Below are 24,317 nucleotides of genomic sequence, written 5' to 3'. Positions count from 1 at the left end.
GCGACCGTCCTTCGTTTCTATTCTCAGTTTGGCCGGAAACATCAGAGCAAAAGTGATCTTTTGCTGCTGTAAGAGTTTCTTACTTGAACCGATTGCATTTCTCTCATCGAACTCACAAAGTCTGGGAAAAGAAAATATTATGGCTCTTCCAAGAAAGCTTCCCTTTGCTCCTCGCCTGGCGCAACACAAAATCTTTATCGGATGATCTCAGAAATTTGGCCAGGATTGATTGGGGCCTTTCTCCCTCAGCAAATCTGTGATCTGGGACTCTGTTAGCTTGCTCAATTTCCAGTTTATGGCCTGTTATGTCAAGCAGACTCAGGAAAAGCTCGTCTAGGAATTTCACCATATATCTGCCCTCCTCATGCTCAGGAATTCCAACAATTCAAACGTTATCGCTGCGGCTTCTATTCTCAAGATCTTCAAGCTTTTCAAGGAGATGTTCCAAATCAACTTTGGTCGCGGGCGGATTAGCGGTTAATTCCCTCTCCAAAGACTCCAGACAATCGATTCGTCTCTCAACATCAGTCACTCTTGTAACTAACTCAGAGAATTTTATTTCCATCGCCGTAATCGATCGATGTTTTACAGCGAGATCCTCCAAGTCAGCAAGAACCTTCGTCAGCATCACCGACATATTGGACAACTGACGCTGGATCACCTCTCCTGCCGCGCCATCCAAATCGAGTCCCCGGTCTGTAAGCTTGTCGGAGCTTTTATCCTAAACACGTAAGTGTCTTTTAATGTCTCCAGAGGCCGAGGATTTTGACTTCTTTGCCATGTTTTGCCTCAAAGAGTAAATGTGTAACTGGGTGTATCAAATTTCACCAGATTATAACATGAAAATAATTAAAAATTTTGCAAAGTGCGCAGAGCTCGTCGCTCACATGTCTGCTTCTTGCATGGCGTCACATGACCTCTGAAAAAAGTCATTTTTGATCTACTCTAGACAGACCCCATTTCCAGCAGCCATCACTCCAACAACTTATCCTTGAGTAATCATGCTAAATTGCTGATATGGTACTAGAAAATCACTTGCCATTATATCAAACACAGTTGAAATCTATTTGGTTTGTTAAATGAAGATTAACATTGTCTTTGTGTTTGAGTTGCCACAGTATGCAATAGAATGGCATGTCTTAAGGTCAATATTAGGTCAAAAATGGCAAAAAAGAAACAGCTTTCTCTAGAAACTCATCAGTCAATCATTGTTTTGAGGAATGAAGGCTATACAATGCTTGAAATTGCCAAAAAAACTGAAGATTTCATACAAAGGTGTACACTACAGTCTTCAAAGACAAAGGACAACTGGCTCTAACAAGGACAGAAAGAGATGTGGAAGGCCAGATGTACAACTAAACAAGAGGATAAATACATCAGAGACTCTAGTTTGAGAAATAGATGTCTTACATGTCCTCAGCTGACAGCTTCATTGAATTCTACCTGCTCAACACCAGTTTCATGTACAACAGTAAAGAGAAGACTCAGGGGTGCAGGCCTTATGGGAAGAATTGCAAAGAAAAAGCCACTTTTGAAACAGAAAAACAAAAACAAATCTGGACAAACTGACAGCTAGAATGCCAAGAATCTGCAAAGCTGTCATTGCTGCACATGGAGGATTGTTTGATAAGAACTCTTTGAAGTAGTTTAAGAAGTTCTGAACATTTTTTTCAAATTGTAAATAGTACTTTTTCATGTTATTAATGTCCTGACTGTACACTGTGATCAGTTGAATGGCACTTTGGTGAATAAAACTACCAATTTCTTTCCATAAGAGCAAAATCTGTACATTATTCTAAACTTTTGGCTGCCAGTGTGTGTGTGTGTGTGTGTGTGTGTGTGTGTGTGTGTGTGTGTGTGTGTGTATCAATATATATATATATATATATATATATATATATATATATATATATATATATATATATATATATATATATATATATATATATATATATATGCACAATCTATAAATGGTTGGATTTCTGAGTGTTAAGTAGGCTGGTGTTCAGTGTTCAGGTACTGTTGATCTGTTCATTCTTCTTTAAAATGTCTTTTAATTAGTGGTCAACCGATATATCGCCGAAGCTGATAAATCGGCCGATATTCTGAATTTATATACCTTATAATGTCTGGCATCGGCCGATAAATTTTCCCCTTTGGCCGATTTGTTTCTTGAGGGTGCAAGAATTGCCTGCTAGCATGTGAAGCGACCGAGACATGTAAACGACCAGTCAGTTAGTTTTGTTGTTATGTGCCATCGTGTTACTACAATAATAGACCCATGTGCAACATAGTGTCATTTAAGCGGTCCGCATATCGCAGACGCATTTGAGCTCATAATGTTAAAGTGCTCACCTGTTTCATTCTCCCTCTCTCTCCTCAACAGTTCCCTGTAACTTTTAACTGTCTTGTCTAATGACAAAAAGTCTGCTAATATGCACATATCTTGTTTTAACAGATGTAATAAAGAAACCTAACAAAACTTGAGCAAATCCAGCATCCTGTGGAGTGCTCATTTATTGACCTCTAAAGCATGTATTCTAAAAGTCTCTCCTCAACAGTTCCCTGTAAGTTTTAACTTTCTTTTCTAATGATAAAAGGCAAATATCAATAAAACTTTTATTATATACTGTTTGCAAATATGCGCTCATCTAATATCTTCCTCTGAAGCGCGTATTCTATCAGCCAGAATCAAAACTTCAGGATCAAAAGTTCCTCTGATTCACAAATCATGATGGTCAGTCTGTGACAATCCAAGCAGGCAAACCAGGCCGTTTAAACTGTCAGGAGATTGAGGCTTGCGCTGGATCCGCATGAGCGTGTGAGTGCAACCAAAGTCTTTTTAGCCACTGTTGGACATGTTTGAAATGCTCTCGGGAGGCTATTTCCAGTCATGAAAGTTCAGCTCCTATCTACTTGAATGCAGAAAGACTGAAATCTCAAAAACGGTTGGTCAAGATTACGATCAAAAAACATATTTCAAATCAGCTGTAAAATCTGACAACACTGGTATCATAAATTGTGCTTCTTTACCTCAGATTACACTAAAATACACAATTTTCCCAGCTTTTATAGCTAATGTGCATGTGGGTTCTTGAGTTGATTGACAGGCGATGTCTGTATCTAAAAGGTGATTGGCTCTTTTATCTGTAAGGTGGGACTTCCTATCTACATCTGTTGACCGTTGGCTGCAGTTGGGCATTCTAATTTCTCCCATTCATTTTAAAAGAAGTGGTGGTGCAACTTCAAAGTAAAAGCGCTTCATGTGCGCTATAAGTAAATGTGTTATTCACAATGCACTGTGTATGTGCAATTGGTTTGATTCGGTATTTGTTTGAGAAAATGCTTACTAACATGGACATGCCATCCATGATTGCTGGACAACTGTGTGTACTGTTATTTCCTTCTTCAAAATATATTAACAATTTCTTCATGTGCAAATAAATTACTAAAATTTTATGACAGAAATCAGAAGAAGCTGCTATCTACCATTTAAAATACAATATTATTTTTTAAATTCTTTTTTACAAAGTTCTTTGTGAAATTGAGTAAATATAGTGCTAAATAAGAGTATTTTTGTAGCAATTTTATGTTTATGTTACTTACTTTATTAAATTGTGTGATATATCGGTATTGTATCGGCCACCCTACTCTCTCGATATCGGCACCGGCCATTAAAAAACCCATATCGGTTGACCACTACTCTTAATATAAATTACTCATTCTTTCCTTTGAGGTTGCATAGTCCTGTTATACAGTAACTTTCAGTAGGTAATTTTTAACAGTAATGCATTCAGAAATAAAATATTTTTTATTTTTATACAGCAATGGTCTAAAAATCTCAGGCCAACAGCAACAGAAATGTGCACAGCTACAATCAAAGGCAAATGAATCCCCCAAGCGTTAAATAAAACACTATCCACTGACCAACATTGGATCATTATTTAGTGTTGAGACTGATAAAAGCAAAGTTCTCTATTTCTAAAAGAATGAGATTACTATTAAAAGACTCATTTAGCTAAGAGTGCTTTTGTAGTTTATGGCATTACCTACACATATTGTCGTAGGGTCGAAACTCTGTCGATTGTGGAATTGGAGCTTGATTCTATTCCTCAGGGCCAGCTGACCGAGTTGGCCAGCTAACTCTGGTAAACATTGTTACATAAACATGTCTGTGCTTTTCTGTCTTGTTTCCTATCTATAAAGATCATTTGGATCATGACGCCTCAAAAAAACGTTAAGCTCAATCGACAGCATTTCTGACATAATGTTGATTACTATGGAGCTTGAATAATGACTACATTTGAATTTTGTTCATTTGAATTCTTGACGTGACATTTAACAAGGCTGAATATTTCTGTGGCGTATTCTGTAAGTTTGAATTTTTAAACAGCAGATTTTTTTGTTTTACATTTTTTTTTTAGAGGTGGAATTAGCTGTAAATATTCAAATAAAAAAAAAAATGACAGGTTCAAATTTTCAGAGTCAAAAGAATTTTAGAACTCAGAAATTATAAAGATATTAGACAAAAGGTCAAGCTTCAGTGTTCCTCAGAAAAAATAGAGGTTATCAGAATAGTCGAACTAATTTTCCCTGTTGCACACAGAAGCTTGACCTTTCGTCTAGAATTTCTGAGAACTGAACTTGAAAGATCTTTGTATATAAAGTTCTGAATTTCTTCTTAATCTGAAAATTTTGACCTGTAATTTTATACTCTGAATATTTACAGCTAATGCCACCCTTGGAAAAAAAATTCAAAACCAAAAATCTGCTTTTTAGAAATACAAATTTATAAAATACGGCACAAAAATCTTCCAATTTGATAAATGTCACGTCTAGAATTCAAATGAACAAAATTAAAATATTTTAGTAATTGTTCTATTTCCATAGATTACCACAAAAATATATTTTACTTGTCCGTTGTTTATTTTAAAAAAAGAAGCAAAAAATGCAGTTCCAGTGAGGCACTTAAAGTGAATGGGCCAGTCCATAAATATTCAAATGACCATTACATCACAAGTATAGCCACAAGACATAAACTTTATACATGTTAAAATGAAAATATTTACATCTTGTGCTATTCTACTGAAACAGTGTGGATTTTAGCATTTATGGACTGGCCCCATTCACTTCCATTGTAACTGCCTTACTGTAATAATGATTTTTGCTTGTTTTTAAAATAAATGAGGGACAATATTTGCTGTGGTAATTAACATTATGCCACAAATACTGTCGATTGAACTTAACTTGTTTTGAACCCTGAATATTCCTTTAAATGTCTTCATAAGTTTCAGCTCATTCCAGTTACAGTGATAATGCAGAACAAACATTTTAAGGAAGAGTGCTGTTGTCAATGTTCAGACAGCACTCACCATAAACTATCATTTTTCATAACTCATATCAGTATTACAGTTCACTATCATAAGGACTCTTCTGCTAGCGCATAGTCCCATCTAGTTTTGTACATGTCAAATGTTCTTTGACCAACTCGAGAATAAAAACTTCTTAACAATGATTAAAAAAAAAAAAAAAAAAAAAAAAGTTAACATCACATCCACCTTCTCTTTTTTTACAGAATGATACTCCCAATAAATGGAAGCCAAACATATGACTACCTACCTTAGTGATCTTTACGACCAAATTGCTATACATTGAGTCCCACTCTATCTCTCTATATAAACACACATTCATAATATACTCTATATAGTGAGACAGAGGTTTAAATGGGATTGACAATAAAGTGGTGAACAGTATGTGGTGCCGGTGTGCATACATGTGTTATTGTGAAACACAGCATACTCAGATGAGGGTCTCTGTCCAAATCAAGCGAGCCCTGTGGAAGTGCATGTGTTTAAAGCATTCAAGTTCACTGTAGTCTGCACTGTGAGTGCATGAAGGCCGGTTGTGGTGTTGATCAAATGATGGGGGCTGATCGGTCATTGGTGACTGTGGGACGAAGTTTCACTGTAGCAAATGGATTCCCTCCCCTAGAGACACAAAATACAGTGTTATTCTGGCTTTAACTGCTAATATGCTTTAAAATATGCTTTAAAGGAACAGTAATTCTGTCATTAATTGCATCTCTAATTACTAGGGCTGTGAATTGATTAAATGTATTTTTTTTTTTTTTTACTAATTAATCACACAGTTTTCTATGATTTATCGTGATTAATCATGGTACATGATAAATTAAAACAAACATTAAAATATAATCAGTTTACTTTATACTTTGTCTCAGAGAACTGGCAAGAAATTGGTTAGTCATTATTTGTTTGGGGATAGAGTAATTTAAACACATTTTTACAGGTATAAATCTTTGTTTACATGCCATAAAATCAGTGGACATTTTTAGAGTAACTTAACCAACACTGGTCAATACTGAAATAAACTGATTTATTGTGAGGAAACTTATTAGGCCATTATTTTCTATAAGATAAAATAGTGCCATTTTACTGGTCTCATTGTTAAGTAGGGGACTTGGTGTGCAGTAAACATTTAAATTGAAGTCATCTATTTGTTTCCTTTTCTCTTTTCTTTGAAACTTAATGTAGTCAGATGATGTTACAGTTACACTTTATTTTACAGTGTCCTTGTTACAATGTAATTACACACGTAAGTACTGAGTAATATTAATTAACAACATGTACTTACTATGGGTTTAGGGTAAGGGTTTGGTTTAGGGTTAGTTGCTGGTAATTATGCATAATTGACTGTTATTCAATAATATATTAGTTAATATATGTAACAAAAACACTAAGATAAAGTGTTACCAGTGTTACTTTAATGTTGTAATATTTGGATTAGTTTACTGATTCAGGGTCTCCATGGTCAGGGAAAACCTGGAAATATCAGGGAATTTTTAAATTGTGATTTCAAGGACTGGAAAAGTAATGCAAATTATAATTTTTTTTTTTTTAAATCGAAGACCTATGGAATACTTTTCTATCTATGGTCAGCTATGAAATATTTTATTGGCACATTGTACTCTTGTACTATTATTGCATTCCAAGTAGCCTGTATGTATAGTACATGTATTTAATGTGTTTTCTTTCAAGTTACTTTTGATGGAATAAACAGTCTCAAGTAGTTTGCCTTTCTTTTTCTTGCTTAAGACACATTAGGGGAAGGATATAAAAAATACTATTGAATTGAATCGTTAATTGAATCGAATTTCATTGCAAATCGAATCGAATCAATTTGCAAAAATTGTTTTTTTTTAATCTAATCGAAAACCTGTGAATCGAATCGATTCGCTTTCAACCCAAAGATTCACACCCGTAATACCAATTTTAGCCACAGGATGAGGGGAAAAACATTACTGATGTGTCAGGAGTGAAAAACAAACAAACAAAAAAATAAACGGATACTGCATTAATCGCATACATTTTTTTACTTGTTAAATAGTCAACTATTAATCACAGAAATTAACACGTTGAATTTCCCAGCTCTACCAATTACATTATTTGTTACTCATAAGTACAAATTTAGCTAAAAAAACTAAACAAAACATTTAACTACAGTAAAAGTTTAGTTGCACTGTAAACTGCATCTGTGATTTTGTTTAATTTGGACTCTTGTAGCCTTTGTAACCATTACAATAAGGAAGACTAAGACTATTTTCTTAGAGAGAAAACATTTAATAAATCAATTTTAAAAACTCTCGGCCGATAAATCGATTATAGTTTTTTCCCCACCACCTTTGTTATCGGTATTAGCGTAATCCAATATCGGTCGACCTCTATCCAAAATGTTAAAATAAGCCTTTCCTCCAGTTTCCCATGACAATGCGATTACGTGGATTATGCAGCTAGCTTCTCTTTTTTATTGATGTTTGCATTCCTTTAAACTTGTATTAATGCGAAACTGAAACTGTCCTTCACGTTTGATTTTCAGCCAACAGTCAAATCTGTGAGGTTTAGATCCTCTAATGGTCATGCGTCTTTTCGCTATGCAAATTATAAGGATTAATGGGTCAGTCACACTAAACTTTGTGCTCCATTCACTCCCATTCAAATGCATCAGAATGCAGGAGACCAGAAACGCAAGCTCATGCAAAGAAATTTCGTACTACGCTGCGTACAAGAGTTTCAGTTTGGCAAACTCTGACCTGCGAATCCATATGGCCAATAGAAGATTGAAACGTTACACGCTGACCTCTTTGCTCAATACAAAAAAAGACATATTTCAAAGCTGTGTGTTTCATTGCTGCAGGAAAGTGTGTATACGATATTTTTACATTTTAAATATATTATTTATTTGTGATGTATTATTTACTACACCAGAAGCCGTTCCAAGTAACATCTTATTCTGGTCTGTTGCGTTGTCCAAATTGTTTTTTCGTGCTCAAAGACTTGTGTGACCGCCCCTTTAGAGTTCACCAAACTTGAACTTAAGTGCAAAACAATCTCCATCTAGTGTGACCGTTCCTTTAGTTGTGCATATATTCATATAGTTCATAGTATTGACTGGTCATATATTCACTAGTTGACAACATTCCAAATGTCTTCATTTGAAAAGACAGACAGCATACATGATCCATTAAGCAATACTCACCCAAAGAGAGGGTGCTTTGGCAATCCGTTTGACTGAGGCACCTACAGGAAACAAACAGAAAAGGACAAGTCACAAATCTACAGAGAAGACAACAAATGTCAACTCAGTGACAGCAGCACATTCTCAGATAATGAGGTTCAAAGCAGACTGCCAGGTACCACAGGAACTTTTTCAGTTCTGTGGCTGAGTAATTAAATCAGTATAGTAGTGAATTGCTTACTGCACTATATATATATATATATATATATATATATATATATATATATATATATATATATATATATATATATATATGTATATATATGGTTATTTTTTGTGTATAAGTTGTCGTAATGAGTCAAATAATGAGCCAAGAATGAGATTTTAATAGTGTGGCTGTAATTCCTCTGGTTCATTCATTTCATTTGGGAAAAGTTAAGCGCGTTGCATTGTGATATACAATATTCTGTGCAGTGTGCTCTGTTTGTATACTGCAAATTTTAGCATACATAGAAGGTCATCTGAGTATTCCATGCATACAGAAAACTTGCATACTACAGAAATAGTCAGAGTAGTATTCTGCTGACAGCAGTAAAAAGACAACTTACAGACTGAAGAGAGATTTTTTATAAGACACAAGAACTTGTGAAACTTAACTTTAATGAATTGACACAGAAGCTTCTAAGATATGTATGATAACCAACCCCTTAATCACTAAGAAATAAACAACAAAAATTGCTCAAAACAGTGTAGAAGGTCAAACTTTCCTATAGCAGTCACACAGGTTGGATGGTGAGACAGTAGAGCAGACTGAAGTGTGTCACCTCACTGAAGGTTTGGAATCTAGTACTGCTGGAACGGCTAGTCAGTTTAAAATGTGTGAGCTTTGTATGCAGAATTTACAAGCAAACCATTACCACACTGTGCTATTTAGACGATTTTTTACTTAATTATTTTCCTTGAGGATCAATTAGGGTGCTTTCACACTAGCACTTTTGGTGCGCATCTGGTTTCGTATTACTTCAAAGTTCGGTTCAATTGGAGGATGTGAACTCTGTTTTACTAACTCTGTTGATGCGCACCCGGGTCAGCTTGAAAAGGTGGTTTGGCGTACAATTCATGTAAAAACGGTTGGCTGCTGTTGCTGATATGAACGCAATCGTACCAAATCGTGAAAGTGAACTGCTTGTGATGACGAATAATTAGTGTCTTTGCAGACTCGCGATTGCAAATATTGTGGTATAATGCATTTCTCATACCGGCTTTTCTCCAAATAATTCCCCTTCAGAGAACAGCTCACATTCTTCACATCTCTTGCATCACATCCGCAGGCTCACGACAGACAAACGCTAACATTCATCACATCATTGTTCAATCAATGCATCTTTGGCAGACAAACATAAGTGTCATTCCGTGCATATAAAGTATTGGTGGTAAATCCAAAAGGATGAATACTTCAATAACAGTGAAGCTGATGTCTTCTCGAGTTGTTACCTAGTTACAGTAAACAGCTGCTGCTTGTACTCACGTTGATGAAGTAATCGGACAGCAGTCTGGATGCAAATAATATGATTTGAACTAGGGATGCACCGATCCGATAACTGGATCGGTATTGGCTCCGATACTGATGTTTTTTAATGGATCGGGTATCGGTCCGACGAGCCCGATCCAAATCCGATACTGTGTGTTAGTCATGTTCGTTACTGTCAAGCTCAAAAAATTACATAAAAAATTACATAAAACACCATTAAAGCAGTCCATATGACTCATGCATTTTATTCAAAGCCACTTGAAGACGTGCGATAGCTCTGTGAATCACAAAAGGCTGTGTTTTATAAGTAAATATATAAAACGCACGCGCAGCTATTTTTAGCCTTCACGCGGTCCGCAATATTTGAGCGCTACTCACGAACAACATCTCAGATGTAGATACTCAATAGTTCGGTTCACTTATATGCATTTATAATGGCACCGGATGTGCATTTGACCAGAATTTGAATAAGAAGTGAATTAAACTACTGTGAACTTACCTAAAAACAGACACATACAGGACTTCCTTGAGAGGTCAAAATGTCAAAATAAAAGCGTAAGGGTTTAAAAAGTTAAAGGTGTAATGGAGAGACTCACGGAGGCAGAGATATGAACTCAGTGGCAGGGTTTACTGAACAGATGATTGAAACAGTGATGTAAACACTGTGAGTAAATCCAGTTGAGCAGAGTGGCAAACAGCAGGTGAGTAATATCCAGACAGGGTATAGACACGATGAACAGATAACTCACAACAGTCTTATGATACGTGCAGGCAATAATGAAGACACAGGTATGTTTGACATAGTAGAAAGGTCTGGAGTCTCAGAGATACTATCGATGAGAACAGTCAAAGAGTGTGTGTGAAAGTGGGGTATATATGCAGTCCTTGATTAGCCACTGATGATATGCAGGTCCGTGTCATCAGGTGCGTGTAATCTCAGGGGAGAGTGAGCGCTATGACGGCAGTGAGGAAGAAAGAGAGAGAGAGACTGGTGGATCCGTGACAAAAGGTGCACGACTGAGATATATTACTATATATTACTATTATAATATATTATTATTATTATTATTATTATTATCATTTGTTTACAAATGATAATAATATTTAAAATGAATGGGTTCCAAAAAATAACTGTGAATGAAAATTGAGCTGATATCTTACAACTAAATTGAACAAAAAAAGAGATCTGAATCCTTTAAAGTCCAGATACAAGTTGAAAAAAATCCCTAATTTGAACAGAGACCAGCGATGGTGGGGGGAGGAAATGAACTCGTGTTCGGACCATGCAATCAAATCAAGTGTGAAAGCACCCTAAGATGTTAGTGGCCCAAGTCAAAAGAGCTCACCCCTAAGTCATTACGATATTCTGGGCCCAGCTGCAAAAGACACCGTAAGTTAAGAAAACCCTAAGTTATAACTGTAAGGATATTGTCACTAAGGGTTTTTCAACAAGCAGCACAATTTGAGGTATCATTCATGTCTGTGACACAAGCAGTGTGGGATGAGTTATGCACAATGTTTAATTCTTAGGCTCAAACTTACAGTACCTAACCTTAGGAATGAGCAATAGTAATACTGATGCTCACTGTAGCAAACACCACCAATGAGTGTAGGAAATCAGCACTAACCCTGTCTCTCCAGTAGAGGGAAGCTGTATACTTTGGCAAACAGTATACACTGGACAGGGATGCCTCTTAATTCATTTAGTGGGCATCTGGCATCATATCAGTCCATTACTGTTGTTCAGCTGTGCATATTTACTCCACACAACAGAAATAGCTTGTCTGTGACATCAACACTGCCATAATTGTCTCAACTATCTGGTTAGATGTTGACATTTTGTGTTGATGGAAAGTGAGGTTCCCTAACCTAATTTACAATTTTACCTATAATGTAACTGAAAATGTACAACAATGCAATCAGGGTAAATGTCATCTGCTCTATCATTTTGAGTCAATCTGACCCTGAAAACATTTAGAGTTTTATGCACTGAAGTAAAAAGGAAAGTCTCTGCTTTTTATATAATTACTGTTGATATTATAATAAATAAGTTGACTAAGACTTTCCATTTTACCTTAGTGCATAAAACTCAAAATCGCAGAACAGGTCACATGTTTCCAGAAGTTGCATAATAATCCATTATATTATGTTTCTCCTTTTTGAATAATTCCCGAACTGGATGAACACAGTATCACCACTACATTTCCTCCCTCTTTCATGATTATGTGATCACAATTTGCATTCTTTTCAGATTCAAAACTGTCTTTTTGCTTTCCTTTTCTGCTGTTTCCTTTTTCTCTTTTGTGCAAACAGAATACCAGGTGGGGAGCATTTTTCACACAATGCATTCAATTGCGGGCATTCAAGAATTATCCTCCCCCACCCCTGACCTGCAATGATAAAACTATGTTTGCAGAAAAATACACCTTTGCTTCTCCTGAACAAGACAATCACCCATCCTGCTTGATGGCTTCTAATACACAGAATTTTATGAAAAGTGTCCGTGTTTACCACGTGGCCTTCCAGGGCTTTTCATTGCAGAGAACCAAGCATTGCTTGAGTAATTGCATGGCACGAGTTCCTTGTACGCCACAGTGATGAGACAACCCTCATTGGGGAGGACAGGTGCCGAACAAAAGGGTTTGACATCTACATATTTGACTTGAAAACTTCTATTGTGTTCACATATCAAGGATATGATATCTTGAGGTAACCTAGTGTCACTAGTGCCAATGTCATGCAATATTTTATATCCCCTCTGCAGAATCCTATCCCCCTTGGACCAAGAGGTAGCTGCTTGAAGTGCTTTAAGATTTATTGCGATATCTTGTTCTAGATAACCAAAATAGCCTTTCTGGTTATCCTTTTGTAGTAGTGGTAGCAACAAATAATAAATATTACAAAAAAAATAACGATAGTGTAGTAACTTGCGAAGGGTATTTGCTAGGTTAGCAGGCTAACCGTTAGCTTGCAAGCTGAGAAAAAGAAATGAGAAATGTATAGTAGTGTAATAAATATAAAATAAAAAAATGATAGTGTAGTACCTTGCATAGGGTGTATGCTAGGCTAGCAGGCTAATCGGTTAGCAGTAAGCTATGCTAGCAGGATAACCATTAGCTTGCAAGCTAACTGTAAAATGTTAATTACAATAGTGGTAACAACAAATAATAAATACAACAACAACAAAAAATAATGATATTGTAGTAACTTGCATAGGGTATATGCTATGCTAACAGGCTAATCATTTAGCAGTAAGATAAGTTGGCAGGATAATCAACTAGCAGTATAGTACGTAGCTAGTGGCATACTATGCTAGTAGTCTAACAGTTAGCTTGTGAGCTAACTGAGAAATAGAAACAAGAAATGTTATTTTTTCCTGTTTATATGTGACGTAAAATTTATAAATCCCATTAACAAAAATTAAATAACAATAATATTAATAATAATAATAAAAAAACATTAATTATCACCCTTTTTGGCCAATTAATTTCCATGACTTTTGTGATTGAAAAATATTTTGTAAAATAATTTTGATTCAGACCGATCTGCTAATGAATAATTTTTTTATTCACCAATTTGTGAACCATTTCAAATAATTAATTGTAAAAGAATGATTCACTGACAAATCAGACATCAGTATGGCTTGCGAGCTAATTTTACTCTACAAAAGAGGAATATTTAGCCAGTTGTTTTCATTATGGATATTTCTATGACTTTTATTATTTCCATGACTTTTCCAGGACTGGAAAATAATAAAAAAATTATTGTTTCCAGATTTGTTTTTAAGTATGGGAATATCATAATATATAAGGTGTTTCTCAATGTGCGTTCTTGTGTTCTTACGTTCTTGTGGACTCGTTCAACGCTATCATCCACTGCCAAAGCTTAATTCGAATACTCAAAAATGCAAGTACCGAAAATGCCTAAAAATACCCAGATGTGTTCTCGATCAGACTGAATGTCCAGGATGCATCGGATGGTGATTTGTGGGCAAGAAACCATTTGAAGTCACAAAAGTGATAGCAGCACTACGGTGGCAGACGAAGGACATTTATTGTTGTGTTTTCCCTCAAGAGTTTCCCGCTGTAAACTCGCAAAAATCTGATGGCTCGTGAAGAGTTGTCATACTCTGTAAACATTTATTGTTTTGTTGAGCATCATTTTAATAAAGTAATAAACACAACGAGGAAACGAGTGTTAACAGACTTAAGTCTTTTAATGTGTCACCAGTCCTGCAATACTGGTGTGTGATAATGCCAGTAGGTATCTCACTGGCTACAAATGTGCTGGAATTGGCAATAGCGCAACAGGAAAATCGCAGCACACCTCAAAGCTCACAATAGATGCGTTCCACGTCCTCCTGTTTTTTCGTGTTTGTTCTTCTAAGTGATTCGGTAGGATTTTGATCTGGCACCGCATATAGTACCCAATAAATTTCTTGTAGCCAACACAATCACTTTGAGATTTTTTTTAGGATGCTGAGGGGGATTAGAATCTTACATGACACCAGACAGGATAAATGATTGCGCACATTTTCTGAACTGACCCCAGTACGATCAGTCTGTAGCCAAGAGCGGGTTTCAGGTTGAAGTCCGTGTGGAATTCCATCGGAAAGCTTGAGCCGTGGCCCGGATGTGTGTGTGACGGGAGACGGGGGCTCGCCAGAGGATTTGGTGAGCAATGAATATTTCACCGTGCCCAGACTGGAGAGGAGTATCCTCTTTCACAGACTGGCCATTCAAACCTGATAACCCACAAATATCACAAATCAGGGCTCTCTCCACACAGCCCATCTGCTTTGTGCTTACACTAGATAGCCAGGTTTTCTTTAGTTTTCTTTTAGCAGCATTAGAGTTCATTAACTTAAAGGGAGAGCTTGGAATGAGATCATGTATCCCATCAGACTAGCCCAACCACTAAAATTAACATGGGTATAATACAATAGATGCGGACTGTGACATCACGTAGTTCTGGTATTGCGTTGCCTGACGAGAGGCTTTACATAACGCGCTGCTCTGTGTCTGAAATCGCTGTTGGTGAAATTCTGGGGAATAAACAAAATCCCGTCATTTACATGCATTGATAGGCATTTGTCACTGCCCACTGGGTTGGCTCATGTTTTTGCATGCATGTAAATAAAAGACTTGATGCACTAGAGGAGGAAGGTTTGGATGTTTCTGAATATATTGACAGCTTGAGCTGTTTAATTTTATGATGTTAGAAACACCATACAATCTATTATGTAATCAGCAAGCTACATTAACATTTGACCAACAATGACTTAGTCAAATGACTAAGTCTTATAAGCCAGAACACAGTGCATACTTTCTAGCCACCAAGCTAAAATAAACAGTGAAAGGTGATGGAAGATTAAGGTGGGTTTGAAAGGTTGGCTTTTCTTTGTTCACTGTTAGGGTGACACTTGTCTGTCGGAGCAGTTTGGATTTAGCATTGCTCCACCGGCAATCCTCTTTAAAGTGATCCTGATCCCCTGATCCACTCAAGACACATGGACTGTAACTGTATACGTCAAGGTACGGCACTAGACACACACACACTCACACATGCAACTTGGAAGTTCAACTTTGCATGGACTTCTTTCTGCTCTTAATGCTAAATGTAATGACTACAGCCTAACCTAACACTACCTTTTCTATACACCTTTAGCATTTTGAAGTTTATCTAGATTTTTCTATTTTCGGTACTAGAATAACTAGATTTTTATATATGGAAAGGGTTGGTATTTCCTTGAGCGTTTAGTTGTCCGACTGATGCTTTGATATTAACCACCCATTCACTTTGATATGAACTATAGGTTGCACGACTACTGATTTTTAATAGTCGACTAGTCGAGCCCATTAGTTGAATCAATTTCAACTAGTCATGACAAAATTCCACTCCCCTACCCATTGAATATTAAAGCATATGTAACAAGGTTAAAATGGGAAAGGAGGAGGCGGGAACCGGCTGAACAGTCCAAATAATATTTTAATTTGAACTTAAACAAAAAGACACAAAACATAAACTCATACACGGCAGCTGCGTGAGGCTCTCTCTCTCTCGAACTGCCGCATCCCGCTGCACTTATCCTTCTCCTCGGCTGATTAGCCCAACTGGGGGCCGGGCGTGCGTAGTCATGGCCCGGCCCCGGCCTCCTCCTCGTCACATAATACAATCAAAATATCAACGTTCACTACAGTGTAATGGAATTTAGCTAATTATATGTAATAAAAAAAAAAAAAAAACAGCAACATAACTACATGTCATCAGGCATTAGATAGCCAACTAGGCTGTGCCTGGGGTCATATAGGTTTCCACTGAAAAGCGTGTATGTAGTTTGACACCCGCGAGGAAAATTATGAGCAACGGTCTAAGCGTTGTTTTGTATGTGAACAGATCGGATTGAATAAACATCAATCATTTAATTATCTCCTTGTAAGCACCTTTTTATTAGAAATGTGCTACAATCGGGGGCCTGAGTAGTTCAGCGAGTACTGATGCTGACTACCACCCCTGGAGTCGCTAGTTCGAATCCAGGGCGTGTTGAGTGACTCCAGCCAGGTCTCCTAAGCAAACAAATTGGCTCGGTTGCTAGGGAGGGTAGAGTCACATGGGGTAACCTCTTCGTGGTCGCAATTAGGGGTTCTCACTCTCAATGGGGCGCGTGGTAAGTTGTGCGTGGATCGTGGAGAATGGCATGAGCCTCCACATGCTGTGAGTCTCTGCTGTGTCATGCACTGTCTCAGAAGCGGTGGCAACTGAGACTTGTCCTCTGCCTACCGGATTGAGGTGAGTAACCACGCCACCACGAAGACCTACTAAGTAGTGGGAAGTGGGCATTCCAAACTGGGAGAAAAGGGGATCAAAAAAAGAAAAATACTTTTTTTTTTTTTGCTACAATTAGGTAGGCATACGTCCAGCTGTAATGTAGCTTAAAGTCAACATAACTATCTGAACCTATTTTAGTGTAGTCTGGACCACCTGTAGCTGAAGATGCATTCCTTCATGTCATCGTACTCTAACTTAAAAGCGTTTTTGTAATTGTCGCCGAATTGCGTTCTTAAAGGAGCAAATTGGTCAGATGTCCAAACACACAAAGTTGTGTGGATAATGTTGAAAATCACTAACTAACGCTAGCGGATGCCTTTTTAAATGATTATACCTAGCACTAGTATTTCTGTTATATTTGAAGTCCACTTTGCATATGTTGGAGGTTACTGTAGCATCTGTGCCATCTTTATCAAAGTACATTTGTGCCACTTTGCTCTTTCAGTGCAGAGTCATCGGTGTTCACACCTGCTGGCAAGTTCACGAAAGATAGGATGGCAGGGGAAGAGTAATTTATATTCATGAGTAAAGCGATAACTGATTGAACAATTCAGTAATATTCATCAGGAAAGTGCTACCTGATTGGTCAGAGAAGCTATAACCCAACTCCTAAACTAAAACCTAACAAATCAGGTAGAGCTTTTCTCATTAATATAAATGAATGTTCCCTTGCCATATTACGTTTTGGAAAATCACCACCTGTTGTATATCCTACAGACACATATTTTAGATCATGTGGAAAGTGACTTGTCGATTTAAGGCTGACAGTGTTGACTACATTAGTTATAGTCTACTAGTCTATACAACCCCAAATATGAACTGGTCATGTTGTGGAGACTGTATTTTAGGCTGAGATCTATGTATTTTGTCCTTCACTATGTCTGCACACTGATAAAAAAGAACATCTGGCAGGTATATTCAGACATTTGACAGTTTTAAGCCATAGAGCTGTCAAGATAATCTGATTTATCGAAGGAAAAAAGATAAAGACCACCCATAATCTGAACAGAATCTATGAACCCAACATGAACGATACAATAAAAACAGGATTCAAATTGGGTTGTTTAATTGTGGGTGAAGGAAAGGAAGATTAAGATACAGACCGAGTTTTCATATGAGGAGGAGGTGTACGTGTGTGACAGGCTCTTGGTGGAGTTTCTCCTGATGGGGGAGTCGCTGTAGTCAGCTGGAGGCAGAACCATCATGTTGTCCTCTTTGTCTTGCTGCATGAGGTTGGCCACACTCTTACTGCGCATCGGAGGGTTTCCAGCGATACTACAACAAACAATCATGTCACATTACCCTCATACTGCAAAAACTGAATCCATCCATTGAGCAGAAGTAGTATTTTAAAATGTTTTATAACAATTTACAATCACGGGTTAAGGAATAGTCCAAAGTTCTGCATTGTGGCCGGTGTCAAGCGAAATCCTCAGAACTACCGTATACAATTCAAACTGCTGAAATCAAATTTTCTTGATTATTCTATTTGGTGGCTAATTAGAAATCCTAAAATTTAAGGCAAATTCCAAACAGCATTTTTGTGGCCTCGAAGGGCACTGCGTGAAGGGGGTGCTACTTAAAGTGTCTTTAGAAATGAAAATTAGCAACATAATCCTTTTACGAATGGCCCTTCCATAGGCCATAAACGAAGGGTGCATGCAATAGTCACTTCAAGGAAGTCATTTTGCTGTGTATGATCACGTGATTCTGGGTGGCATGTTTTATACCTAACATATTTACATAATATTTCATGTTTGTTTTTACCAAGTGCGACATGAAGAGACAGTACACAAGTTGAATTTAAAGACACAAAGAGTCTACATTTGTTTTTAGGGCTGGGTATTGATCCAGATTTCCCAGTTTGATTCCGATTCACAAGGTCTCGTTTTGATTCGATTCCAATTCATTTGGATATACAGTATTTCAGTTGTAATGTCCATTTTGCTTACATATGAAAGAAATGTTCTCTCAGCTAATGCTGTTAATTATACATAACAATTCCCCCCCAAAAAATCATTAGTTTTTCATAATTTTGTTACATTTTATTATTTATTGTTTTTAATTTACAAATACCATGTATTCCATCCATACATCTCTTGAAACTGCATATATATCCGTTGAATTATCCAAGGTTATTAATTATTTTTTCATTATTATTTCAGGAATCAAAACAGAATGATAAAATATTATAGTCAACATAGTATCCACAAAAACTAAACTAAGTATACAGTATCATACTATATTTTCACCACTGAAGTTCTGTTTATTTATGACGAAGGGGGAGGTTTGTTTCGTTCTGACAAATGACATCGCACACAGCATGAAGAGTACAGCATGTGAGATTAGTAGTCTTGAACAACATGGATCGGTCAGTCTAGGTAAGTCCTACTTCCAGTGTTTCACTCGCAGCATGTCAGTGTTGTGAGCCAAAGTCAGTTTAAACAGTCACCTTTTCCATGCAGCTGCAAGTCAGATAAAAGCTCTCAAGCACTCTTATCTGAACTGTGCTGAAGTTGCAATATATATATTTATACACACTGTATACACTCACCGATCACATTATTAGGTACACCTGTACACCTACTTACATGCGATCTACTGGGATTTTCACACACAACAGTCTCAAGAGTTTACTCAGAATGGTGCCAAAAACAAAAAACATCCAGTGAGCGTCAGTTTTGCGGATGGAAAGGCCTTGTTGATAAGAGAGGTCAACAGAGGTCATCAAATTAGCAAATTAGCATGATTACTCAAGGATAAGGTGTTGGAGTGATGGCTGCTGGAAATGGGGCCTGTCTAGATTTGATGAAAAATGACATTTTTGAAATAGTGATGATGCTGTTTTTTACATCAGTAATGTCCTGACTATACAATATGATCAGTTGAATGTCACTTTGGTGAAGTACCATTTTCCTTCCAAAACAGCAAAATCTGTACATTATTCCAAACTTTTGGCAGCCAGTGTGTGTGTGTGTGTATATATATATATTATATATATATATATATATATATACAGGTGCATCTCAATAAATTAGAATGTCGTGGAAAAGTTCATTTATTTCAGTAATTCAACTCAAATTGTGAAACTCGTGTATTAAATACATTCAATGCACACAGACTGAAGTAGTTTAAGTCTTTGGTTCTTTTAATTGTGATGATTTTGGCTCACATTTAACAAAAACCCACCAATTCACTATCTCAAAAAATCAGAATACATCATAAGACCAATAAAAAAAAACATTTTTAGTGAATTGTTGGCCTTCTGGAAAGTATGTTCATTTACTGTATATGTACTCAGTACTTGGTAGGGGCTCCTTTTGCTTTAATTACTGCCTCAATTCGGCGTGGCATGGAGGTGATCAGTTTGTGGCACTGCTGAGGTGGTATGGAAGCCCAGGTTTCTTTGACAGTGGCCTTCAGCTCATCTGCATTTTTTGGTCTCTTGTTTCTCATTTTCCTCTTGACAATACCCCATAGATTCTCTATGGGGTTCAGGTCTGGTGAGTTTGCTGGCCAGTCAAGCACACCAACACCATGGTCATTTAACCAACTTTTGGTGCTTTTGGCAGTGTGGGCAGGTGCCAAATCCTGCTGGAAAATGAAATCAGCATCTTTAAAAAGCTGGACAGCAGAAGGAAGCATGAAGTGCTCCAAAATTTCTTGGTAAACGGATGCAGTGACTTTGGTTTTCAAAACACACAATGGACCAACACCAGCAGATGACACTGCACCCCAAATCATCACAGACTGTGTAAACTTAACACTGGACTTCAAGCAACTTGGGCTATGAGCTTCTCCACCCTTCCTCCAGACTCTAGGACCTTGGTTTCCAAATGAAATACAAAACTTGCACTCATCTGAAAAGAGGACTTTGGAACACTGGGCAACAGTCCAGTTCTTCTTCTCCTTAGCCCAGGTAAGATGCCTCTGACGTTGTCTGTGGTTCAGGAGTGGCTTAACAAGAGGAATACGACAACTGTAGCCAAATTCCTTGACATGTCTGTGTGTGGTGGCTCTTGATGCCTTGACCCCAGCCTCAGTCCATTCCTTGTGAAGTTCACCCAAATTCTTGAATCGATTTTGCTAGACAACCATAAGGCCGCAGTTCTCTCGGTTGGTTGTGCATCTTTTTCTTCCACTCAACTTTCTGTTAACATGCTTGGATACAGCACTCTGTGAACAGCCAGCTTCTTTGGCAATGAATGTTTGTGGCTTACCCTCCTTGTGAAGGGTGTCAATGATTGTCTTCTGGACAACTGTCAGATCAGCAGTCTTCCCCATGATTGTGTAGCCTAGTGAACCAAACTGAGAGACCATTTTGAAGGCTCAGGAAACCTTTGCAGGTGTTTTGAGTTGATTAGCTGATTGGCATGTCACCATATTCTAATTTTTTGAGAGTGAATTGGTGGGTTTTTGTTAAATGTGAGCCAAAATCATCACAATTAAAAGAACCAAAGACTTAAACTACTTCAGTCTGTATGCATTGAATTTATTTAATACACGAGTTTCACAATTTGAGTTGAATTACTGAAATAAATGAACTTTTCCACGACATTCTAATTTATTGAGATGCACCTGTATATACACTCTACCAGTCAAAAGTTTTGAAACACTTGACTGAAATGTTTCTCATGATCTTAAAAATCTTTTGATCTGAAGGCGCATGCTTAAATGTTTGAAATTAGTTTTGTAGACAAAAATATAATTGTGCCACCATATTAATTTATTTCATTATAAAACTAAAATTTTATTAAAAAAAAAAAAAAAGGTTTTTGAAATTGATGACTTGGACCAAATAATAAAGAAAAGCAGCCAATAAGTGCCCAACATAGATGGGAACTCCTTCAATACTGTTTAAAAAGCATCCCAGGGTGATACCTCAAGAAGTTGGTTGAGAAAATGTCAAGAGTACATGTCTGCAAATTCTAGGCAAAGGGTGACTACTTTGAAGATGCTAAAATATAACACAGTTTTGATTTATTTTGGATTTTGTTTAGTCACAACATAATTCCCATAGTTCCATTTATGTTATTCCACAGTTTTGATGACTTTACTATTATTCTAAAATGTGAAAAAAAAAAAAAAAAACATTATAATAATTATAATAAAGAATGAGTGTTTCAAAACTTTTGACCGACAGTGTGTGTGTGTATATATATATATATATATATATATATATATATATATTATAGGCATTAAATCAGCCACTCTGCTTATTAGACATCAGTGTAGTTATTAGCCATTAAAAATCCCATATCAGTCGGCTTCTAGTTAAAACACATTAATCAATCTTTTAATCAAATAGATGACACTTATTTATAAGCAGTGTTACACAGAAAAAAATAAAAATCTAATTTGGGGGTATGCAGTATTTGACAATTAGAAGATAAAGGTTGTAATAGTTCTAAAATAAGGCTTGACTGTTGTGAAGCTTGCGCCTCCTCCTCTTCAGAGGTGCAGCGATCAGTATCAGAGCTAATCAGGACAACAAAGAGCTGTGTTAGTGTGTGTATGTGTGTGTGCATGGTGTCTGATTACCTGTTATTTACCGCTGGCTCTGTGTATGCACGACAGTAAGATGATGGAAACCAGCCCCGCCTGTGAAAATACACAGAGACAACACGTTTAAGTCAGTTACACAGGGAAAATATGCTTTTATCAGGACACAAGCTTTGGAGAAATGTCTGCTGAATGTTTGCTGAGCTGAGGCTGAAATTGTGGGGTACTTGGATCGTTGTGCGATGACTGTTGACATTATATCAAATCCAAACAGGACAGATTGTCATTACTTAAAACACAATGACTGTATTTGTCTTGGTGTGACCTGATGTGATCCAAGGGAATGTGAATAATCATGGGAAATTCAGTTACTAGAATTGTTTTCGAGTTTCATTTAGACTCATTTAATGGCAGCACTTCTCTTTGTTCAAGTGTACCAGCTGAGAATGGACTATGTTAACACTGCATGTGCACTTTTAAGAATAAAGGTTCCTATGAGAAACAATGTCAAGAGTCCGAGATGAATCACAACATTACATAATTTGATTTGATACCAAAACGTTAAAAGGTACAAGACTGGGTATTTTAAGAATAGTTCACCCAAAAATGAAAACTCCTGTCCTTATTTACTCACCCTCATGTCTTTTCAAACACATATTCTGTTATTTTTCTCCATGTACATCAAAAGGAGAAATTTTGAATAAAATTTCCAACTCCTTATTTTCCACACAATGGCAGTACTTAGTGATCAATCTGTAAAGCCCCACAAAGGTCAGAAAACCAAGTCTTAATTTACTCTCAAGTCAAATCATTCAACTCCATATGCAGCTCTCAAATCAAATATGGGTCTATGGCACAGGTTTGACATCATGTTTGGTTATGAGACACGAGAGAACCAATGACATGTGATGTTATTGACATCCAACTTGTCCTATAGATGCTGTATTTGATCCGAGAGCTGCAAACTGAGTTGTATGAATCATCTGAGAGTGAATGACTTAAATTAGCCTGTTCCTCGCACAAAGCTATTATTTGGCTTCAGAATACTTTGGGTCATATGGACTATTACTATGGTGCTTTTTTCTTTAATATTAAGGAGCTTGACACTCTGTGGTCACTACAAACTGTCATAGTATGGAAAAAACATTCTCAATTTGTGTTCCACTAAAATAACAGCATAATGGTTTGTAAATTATGTCAGAACTTTAGTTATTTGAGTAAGCTATTCCTTAACAATTTGTAATGAATGAACAAATCCATCCCAGGAAGAATTGTGAATGACATAATTGAATCAGAAAGCAGGCCCACACTTAAAGGAATAGTTCACCCAAAAATGAAAATTCTCTCATTATTCCCTGATGCAATCCCAGATGTGTATGACTGTCTTTCTTCAGCAGAACACAAATGAAGATTTTGAGAAGAAGACAGAGCTCTGTCAGGTCCTTATAATGGTAGTACACTGGTGCCAGCACTTTGATGGTCCAAAAGTTATATTCAGCATGTAAGTAATCCATGTGACTCCAGTCGTTCAAATAATGTCTTCTGAAGCAAATCGATATGTTTGCGTAAAAAATAAATGTATAATAAAAACGTTATTAACTTTTAAAAAGCACTTCCTGCCAGCAGTTGACGCATCACATAGCTGTCGCATGACGTAAGCGCTTCGGCGAGTTCACAAGAGAATTCGGAAGTGGCACTTACAACAGAAGAGCGAACGTCACGCGAGAGTTCGGCCATATCAAAGTGCATGAGCCCTGGATGGAAGCGCCGATTTAAAGTTAAAAACGTTTTAATTATCGACTTGTTTCTTACATAAACGTATCGATTCGCTTCAGAAGATATTCACTGATCGTCTAGAGTTGCATGGATTACTTTTATGCTGCCTAAATGTGACATTTGGACTGTCAAAGTGCTGGCACCCATG

General features: G+C 36.9%; 1 protein-coding gene across 1 annotated transcript in view; it reads right to left on the bottom strand.

Moving 5' to 3' along the window:
* Window positions 1-3,788: 3,788 nt before the first annotated feature.
* LOC127451161 (brain-specific angiogenesis inhibitor 1-associated protein 2-like protein 1) overlaps window positions 3,789-24,317 on the bottom strand; it is a 98,290-nt gene continuing 77,761 nt past the window's right edge. The window contains exons 11-14 of the mRNA XM_051715635.1: window positions 22,433-22,492; window positions 17,995-18,166; window positions 8,554-8,594; window positions 3,789-5,987 (exon numbers count right to left, since the gene is read on the bottom strand). Coding sequence (XP_051571595.1) covers window positions 5,915-5,987; window positions 8,554-8,594; window positions 17,995-18,166; window positions 22,433-22,492 — 346 coding nt within the window. The 3' untranslated portion in view covers window positions 3,789-5,914. The remainder of the gene's footprint in view (window positions 5,988-8,553; window positions 8,595-17,994; window positions 18,167-22,432; window positions 22,493-24,317) is intronic.

The sequence above is a fragment of the Myxocyprinus asiaticus genome, chromosome 14 (genome assembly GCF_019703515.2).
Source record: "Myxocyprinus asiaticus isolate MX2 ecotype Aquarium Trade chromosome 14, UBuf_Myxa_2, whole genome shotgun sequence".
Classification (NCBI taxonomy): Eukaryota; Metazoa; Chordata; class Actinopteri; order Cypriniformes; family Catostomidae; genus Myxocyprinus; species Myxocyprinus asiaticus.
This window is presented reverse-complemented; position numbering and strand designations above follow the sequence as displayed.